Source organism: Phalaenopsis equestris, unplaced genomic scaffold (assembly GCF_001263595.1).
Source record: "Phalaenopsis equestris unplaced genomic scaffold, ASM126359v1 Scaffold234974, whole genome shotgun sequence".
In the NCBI taxonomy this organism is placed as follows: Eukaryota; Viridiplantae; Streptophyta; class Magnoliopsida; order Asparagales; family Orchidaceae; genus Phalaenopsis; species Phalaenopsis equestris.
The window spans coordinates 35,644-44,188 of record NW_018252868.1 but is presented as its reverse complement, the minus strand read 5'-3'; the positions used below and the strand labels follow the sequence as shown (position 1 = coordinate 44,188).

At 42.3% G+C, this 8,545-nt stretch overlaps 1 protein-coding gene across 1 annotated transcript; it reads right to left on the bottom strand.

Annotated features, from left to right (window-relative positions):
• Positions 1-1,210: 1,210 nt before the first annotated feature.
• On the bottom strand, positions 1,211-6,068 carry LOC110039062 (exocyst complex component EXO70A1-like). The gene is made up of 6 exons (XM_020744008.1): positions 5,677-6,068; positions 5,450-5,644; positions 2,934-3,204; positions 2,290-2,601; positions 1,887-2,248; positions 1,211-1,796 (listed from the first exon to the last, which is right to left on the bottom strand). Exons 1-6 carry the CDS (start codon positions 6,066-6,068, stop codon positions 1,238-1,240), a joined length of 2,091 nt encoding a protein of 696 aa, XP_020599667.1. The 3' UTR covers positions 1,211-1,237.
• Positions 6,069-8,545: the final 2,477 nt, after the last annotated feature.

Below are 8,545 nucleotides of genomic sequence, written 5' to 3'. Positions count from 1 at the left end.
AAAAAATAAAAAATAAAAAAAAATAAATCACATAAAATAAACCCATTAAATAAAAATCATAAATACAACAATACGCAATTGCACACATATGTGTTTGGCCGCAAGTAGGATTTAGTAAATCGTTAAATCTTAAATCTATGCAATCCACCCTCCCAATGGATTTAGCAAATCCGGATTTAAGCTGAATCGATGATAAAATTTTTGCCCTTATATCTGAAAATTCATAAATCTGCAAAATTGGACTTTAAATTCTATTCAAAGTTGCTACCAAAGACCCTCCATACATTGCTATCCATAAATTTTGCACTCACTTTCATCCTTTTTTCAAATTCAATTTTTAAGTATCTCCATGAAAATTCAACTCATATTTTTCAGTTTTATCAAATTCTTAATGATTTGATTGTGATAGATCTAAATGCATCAATTTGTTGGTTAAAAAAAAAATAAAAAATAAAAAAAACAAGTGAGATTTGTAAATTGCAATGTTTTAAGGGGTTCTTATGTGTAATTGTCGATGCTAATGGTGGCATGGGCCCGATCTTTAGGCTCAAACTTGAATTTGGTGATTTTTTAGTCTTCTAACTATATATATATATTTTTGTCAAATAAAATATGTAACTTATAATTACCAAATAATTCATAGTCCCTTGCCTTGGAAAAAAATAATACTTCCGGAGTCTCAACTTTTTCTGATGGATCGCAGTCGTTGTCCAGACGCAACGTCCTTCGTCTGGAGTGTCTGGACTCCAAACGTAAGATTTTTTTCTTGCATTGTTATTCATATATTCAATTGTTTTCTTGGGGAAAAAAAAAAGATATCTATTACATAGTGTGTTAAAAAAAATGAAGAATCACAAAGCAAAATATTCATTAAATCAACAAAAAAACTAAAACAATACATTTGCTCAATTTGTTTATTTAGTTTCTAAAACAAATATTTAATTCAAACTCAAGAATTTCACAATAAATTTTAAACTTTTTATCAACATTAAATTCAGGACCATTTATATGCATTCCATCCATTTCCTATGATTTTACATATCTACCACTTAGAACCTCACTTTTCTAATGTTTATACTACTAAAACCTTTCATATCATATCGAAAATATTAATATTTTATTATTTTAAAAATAAAATACATTATTTCATATACATTAGATATGTATCTAATGACATATTTGTAAAAATTAAAATTTAAATGTTAGATATGTAAAAACATGAGAATTGAGTCTTTCTCTAAACTTCATCAATAATCGACCCCCTCCGCCTCTCCCTCCTCAACCTCCCCCCTCCAGGCGACGGCACCGTATCGTCACCACCGCCGCATTCAAACAACCTCCCAATCAACTCCTTCAAAGCCTCCGGAGTCACCACCACCCGTCCCTGCATCGCCGCAGAGCAACTCTGCAAGAAACTCTCATAAGCCGGCACCAACATCTCCTTCACAGCTTTCTTAATCTGCTCCCTCAGATCCTTATCTGGAATCTTATAACCCGCCATTCTATGCATTCTCAAGTTCTCCTCCACCTCTCTCACGAAAACCTCCACCTTTCCTCTCGCCAAGGCCCTCGCCGCCTCCCCTCTCTCTGTTCCTACCTCGCTCTGCGCCATTCTCAGTATCGCTCCCCACGCCTCCTTCTGGTAGGCGAACGCCGCTGCCTCCGCCGCCGCTCTGTACTTTTCTCTCATCTCCTCCTCGCCTACCAGCCGAGCTAGCTCCGAGCCACGTGTCCTCATGTACATGTACCAGTATGAGTTCATCGCAAACAGTTGCGCCGCCACTCTGTCCCTGTACCTGTTGACTCTGTCCCTGGACCTGTTATACAAAAACATTTCGATTAAGGGGCATTTACATAAAAAATGAAAATTTATGTATTTACCATACCTCCCACGCTTCATCTCCACATTGGCTCGCAGGGCGTCGAGCGCTCTGGCAAGCGATTCCCTTAGCAGAGCTTCGTCAGGGTCCGGCCGGGAGAGAAACCCAGCTTTCCACAAACTCTCCGTGCGGAGCACGTGCACCATTGCCGACGCATATGATCCATCTGCAAGACACTTGAGATAATTAATCACATAACGCACGACGCCGGGAACCGAAGCGTCGGCGGGCGGCGGCGAAGCATCGGGAAGGTTCTCGAGCGTTGCGAAGGCACGAGAGGCGGCGTTGACGAGCAGCTTTTGCAGCTCTCGAAACCGAGCGGCGATGTCTGGTGCGGCGTCGTCGAACAGAAGGGAGAGGACGGGGCGGAGGCGGGGAGCCGCCGTGGAACATTTCGAGGAGTCGTAAGAGCTTTTGGGGTTCTGGAGAGGAGAGGGCGACGCCTTCGCCGAAGCGGAGGAAGACGGCCATTATGCGGTCGGAGATTTGAGCGGCATTCGGGCCAGACGGCGCCGTCCATTGCGGAGGAGAGGACGGCGCGGGAGAGGTGTTTTTCGGCGGAGAGAACGGAGTGGACGGCGACGCGGAGGTGGTTGATCCAGAGAGAGATGGAGGATTCCAGGGATTCCCATTCTATGCGGTCGATGTCTTCGGGTTCGTAGCTTTTGAGGTACTCTGGGTTTAGACGCATTAGAGCTTTCGCCACTTTGCGATACCGAACCTGGAGTAACAACAACGGCTGAAATAATAGTTTTATTTAAATATTTAATAAATTATTTATTTAAACTAATTTTATTTTTTTTCATTTAATTTCTATATTTACTCCACCCCATTTATAATTATATAGCACTCCACACGGTATAAGCTACATTTGTCAAAGGGGCAGCGTCTTTTTGTTAAATTCCACAAATGTGCGGATCGTTTTTATTGCTACGAAATTGTTGTTAAATCTATTATAAATATGAAAAATATAATGATTTAGTCAAAATGTAAGGGGCAAAATAATTCGAAATAAATGTATTTTTTTCAAAGGATGAGAGCTGAGCGTTTAACCTTAACGAAGATATCGATGCAGATATCAAGGCAGTCATTGGAAGCGAGTGTCTCGGAGATTCGCCGGAGAACCTCGATCTCCTCGGCCGACCCAAGAGAGGGCCAATCTGGACCGTCCATTCCCTGACCAAGCAGATCCATACCGTCTGACTCCCATTTGCCTTCTCTTGGACTGGGGCACTCGGCGACGTCCGGGTGGTGGAGCCGCCGTAGAATCTCCTCGTACTTGTCCTGAAGCCGCAGCAGAGCCTCGTCAAGTGGACCCTCATACCTGAAAAAAAATTAAGATAGTTATGAGTATTAGAGAGACATCTTAGCCCCGTAAGATGTTAGCCCGGTAATTGTGCATTTTCTTCCATGCCTGAAGTCGTGAATTTCGAGAGGGAGAGCGAGAGGGAGAGCGAGGGGGAGATTTACCCATCTGGAGGTAATGAGGAGTCTCTCAGGTCTTAGCCGCTCCTATTATTCCACATAATGTATGATTCCAAATGAGCAGAATGTCATGATGACTCATAATTATAAATTAAGGTAATGACATACTTGTAATTCTATCATCTGTTGTTAAAGAAGGAAAGAAGACTTTTGATTGGTGGACCGGTCCACATGTGGATAGTTCATTAGTTATAAATAATAATGATACATGCAGAGAGGATTTCAAGAGAAGAAGAAAACAGTTAGAGGGGATAGTTCATTAGTTATAAATAATAATGATACATGAGAGGATTTCAAGAGAAGAAGAAAACAGTTAGAGGAATAATATGATAGACTTCAAGAAAGTGAGGAGAGCATCTTGGGGATCTTGATTAGAGCTGGTTCGAGAGAGGGACTATGACAAGAGAGCTCATCTCTCAATGAAAAGCTCTGTAAATCTTGGATTGATGGTTGATTTCCCTCTCATTCATGTAGGTCATATGGACCGAACCAAGTAAAATTTTTGTGTGTTCTTGAGGTCATATGGACCGAACCAAGTAAAATTTTTGTGTTTGATCGCAATTTTCTTTTTTTAGTTTCTTTTCTTTTTCCTTTTCTTCGGTTGTCCAGATGATTGGCGGTGTAGATTTTCAACAGAAAAGGAGAGCGACCTCCCTACATTGGGGTGAGTGAGAGAGAGAGCTTAGGGACTCTTTTCATATGCAAGTGGTCTTTTATTATAGAGAGAGAAATATAGGAAAAAGATTACATTTATGCCCTTGTTCTAAGGCATTGTGGTATCGTGTTTCTTTCCTCACATGGATCCATCTTCTTGGGGTTTGTCTGTGAGGTCCGTTGGTATCGGGTGGTCAAAGTAGCTAATTTTTGGGGGTCAATCTAGGTGGTCAAACGTTCGGGAGTGGTCGGCCAAGTTGGCCAACAGTCTTCCTTCATTGTGGCTAGCTCGTTGTGGACGACCGGCTAGGGTGGTCGGCCAAGGTGGCAGGCTCAAGTGGCAAGCTGGGTTTGTCGGTCACCACCATGGCAGAATGCCTTGCTTGTGGCTGGCTCATTGTTGGTAGGCCAGCTAGGTTGCAGGCAGGTGGTGGCCGACCAAGGTGGTCGGTCGGGTGGCTTGTTAGAACGACTGACCATGGTGGTCGGCCGGCTGAGGTGGTCATCCAAGGTGATCGGTCTGACAGGTCTTGTGCGTCTCCAGTGGCGACGACTCCCTTGACTCAACGAGACCTATTTTTAGGCTATACGATGGCGTACAAAGACATCCAAAATTCCTACCTCTATTCCTCTTTCAACAGTGGTGACAACACGAGATCGCGCAGATAAAGACCTCTAAAACTCCCACTTATTTCCTCTTTTAGCGATGAGTGGCTTATGATGTAAAAAGACACAAAAAATCTCACCTTGTTTCTCCTCAGGCATCGAGGACGAAATCCCGCAGACATATGTTCGACACATCGACACAATCACACGTACAAATACATCTGAAACTCTTATCTTCTTCCCACCAGCCTTTGCAAACTTCACCTTCTCTAATTCAGGTATGCTCCTCAAATGGCTTTGGGTGGGAGTTGAAGAAAAGTGAAGGGAATTTCTGGCGGCCTTTTTAGATCGTGATTTCTTCGTTGCATTTCGTAGCTAGACATGTATGGAGCTCTGTGGCCATTGATTCGAAGTTCGCCAGAGCTTATAGTGGACACACAAGGAGATGACAAATTCGAAACTTGCAGTAAATGCGTAGGGATGTCTTTGTATGCACGCCGTTGTTGTCACCCCCAGAGGAGAGGAGTTTGGACATGGAAGAGTGAGTTAATGAAAGTGTGAATTTTATAATATTTTAATTTGAGATGTTAATTACAAAAATAACAATATTTTGTACGTTATGAATGTTAAAATCCCTACTAAAACTAAATTGATTTACCTTCATAACCCCCCCACCCCATCAACCCACTTCTCTCTTTATTTAATGTTTCAAGTAATGTTAATCAGGTAATTGGCCACAATAAAACTCAATTAAAATATTTCGGCATTGATAATCTAAAATATTAATTAAAAAACATCTATCCCAATGACTTAGTTTACCATACCTCATCTGCTCCACCTCCTCCTCACAAACCGTCCCCAACGCCGCCGCCGCATTTCTCAGCCTCTTCAACCTCAGCTTATCCGTCGCCTTCGTCCGTTCCAAAAACTCCACCGCATCTTGAAGCCTCCCCACCCCCCCCCCCCCCCCCCCCCCCCCCCCCCCCCCGCTTGGCGCGGGGCGGTCACCTCCGCCACCGCTTCACTCAGCCTTCCGACGCAATCCACATACAGCAAAGTATGATCCTCCCCGCCTCCTTGATTACTTCCTGCGGATGAAAGCGAGAGCAGGCGGCGCTCAAGCCGTCGGGCTCTTGAAAACGCTTGGAGGAAGGAGATGGCGGGAGAGACAGCTTGGTTGATTCGCCTGTTGAGGGCTTTCGTGGCGAGTGCTTGGGATTGGAGCGGCGAGATTGCGGCGGCTATTCCGGAGAGGAATTCTCGCCGGCAAGATAGGCGGCCGTCGACGGCGTCGAGCTCTCGGGCGGTGGCGATGGAGGAGCGGAGGATGGTGGATATGGCCGCATGGGAGGTGCGGAGATTGGAGATGATTGAATCGTTGTCGTTGAGGGGGCCGTCGAGTTCGTCGCCGGCGATGTTTGGTGATGGATTGGACAACGACATGAAGAGGGATGGATGGTGATGAGTAGTGTGGCTTGGCTGGGCCTAAAAGCAGGTTGTTTTAAGCAGGCCGGCGGGCGTCGTGTCATGTGTGTGGTGTGCCTGAGGAGGAGTTTGAGGTAGGATTAGTGGGTTAGAGAAGTGGAATCCTAGCCGTTGAAAATGGGCGGCTAGGTTTGGGGAAATTATGGGTTGGCTGGGTTGGTTTTGACTGCTTGTGAGGAGGGACTGGTATCACCAAAGTTTTAATGATAATAATTTTTATTTAGTGTAAATTTACTTATAAATCGAGTATTTCTTATGTGTTTTAATATTTATTTGTATAATAATTCAATATTGATGTGTCTCCAACAAATATTATTATTTGGTATGAATCTTGAATCATTTTTTTGAGAAAAAGAAGTTTCGATTCAAATTAAAGATTACAGAAAGCTCTCATTTCAACAAGTGTAGTCAAATTAACCGTCTCGACAACACGAGCTCGATGATACTGAAATTGGTCTAATCTGAGTTCCATCAAGCCCAGATTTGGCCATTGAATTGCATTAGAAGGTTTTATGTTGTTAATTAAAGGCCAAATAAACTTCAAATATTTATATTCAAATCGAACGTCTCAACGAGAGGAATATGGTGAGCCTAATTTCTTTTTATTTTGAAAACATTAAAGCCCTTAAATTATTAAAAAAACTCATATGCTCAAGGGGAATCAACGCGGGTCATTCGATTAGGTGGCTACATGAGTATTTGTCAAATGACAAAATGATGTCTCTCCCCTAGGGGCTATAAATAGATTCCACTACTTCACTTGAGCGGAGGAGTCAAATTTCAGTGTTGTCTGAATTGAAGATTCGACAATAACTTTCAGCCCCGTAACTTCTGACCATTGTTGGCCACCACTCGCAACCGCCATCGACCACCATCAACCCCACTATTGTTGTCATCGACGAATTCTATTGTGTAATGAAGTATCATGAATATTGTGCAACTAAATATCGGGCAACATACTATCAGGGTTATGCGGTATCTTGAATATGATGCAACGAAGTACCTCGAGTATAGGGTAACAAAGTATCTGAAGGTTGTGCAACAAAGTATCCCAAGTTTGGAGTAACAAAGTATCTCGAATACTGTGCAACAAAATATCCCAAATACGGGCAATATAGCATCCCAAATACGGGGTAAATAAGTATCATGAATATAGTGTAGTGAGGCACCTCAAGTACTGTCAACAAAGTATCTCAAATTCTGTGCAATGAGATATCCTAAATATGGGATAGTAAAATTTCTTGAATATTATGCAATGAAATATCCTAAAATATAGGTAACGAACTATTCCAAATGTGGGATAATAGATTATTCTGAATATGGTGTAAAAGATATCTCAGACACGATGCATAAGAGATCTAGCAATAACTCCAGGTGAAAAATGCTACGACCATCGTGTTTAGAATGTGATGACTTTCTCCAAACTCTTGAAGTTTCCTCCTTACATCGTATACCAACAAGTGATATTGCTAGTTGAAATAGTAGACCGAGTGATGGGCTGAAGTCACCAATTAGTGTAACGCTAACTATGGCTTTTGTAGCCAACTCACGCTCTTACATTGACCCACTCTAACCTTTCTAACCAGTTACTACTGTAGCTTCTTACTACGACTCATGCGGTCAAGTGTTGTCATTACACCCTTTCGCCACAACCTCTATGATTAACTAACGCTCTTACAAGGACCCCCTAAGACCTATGTGGACTATTACTACTATAACATCCCACTACGGCTTACATGACAAACTATTGTCATTATAACTTTTCACTATAACTTTTGTGGCTAACTGCCCAGTCGGGCAAACCCCACACTAAAAATAGTGCTGACAGCTGTATTATAACTTTTCACTATAACTTTTGTGGCTAACTGTCCACTATCACTTATGTGACTGTATACTACTGTAACTTTTCACTACGACCTATATGGTCTACTGCTGTCATTACAGTCTTTCACTACGACCTATATTATCAACTATAGCCTATGTAGCTAGCTGTTACTACAAATACCAACTATGTTCTAAATGTAGGTAATTGCAACTGTAGTTTCCAACCACAACATCTATGGCTATCTAACACTATTTTAGCTTCAAACTATAGCCTCCATGGTCAACTGACTCTCTTCAAATGACCAACTGTAGTCTATATAGCTAGTTATTACTATAACTTCTCAGTATGGTCTATGTAACTAACTGTTATCATACAACCTTCTACTGTAGCTATGTGGCCAAATGACTCTACTTCAACTTCCAACTAGACAACTATAGTCAATTGATGCTTTTGCAGCAACCCACCACGAGCAATGTGGCCATTTACTGTTGTAGCTTCTCACTATAACCTACGTGACCAAGTGATGACATTAAAACCTTCCACTGCACCCAATGTGACCGACTGTCACTTTTATAGCGACCAACTACAGTCTATGTGAGCAGTTGCTAAT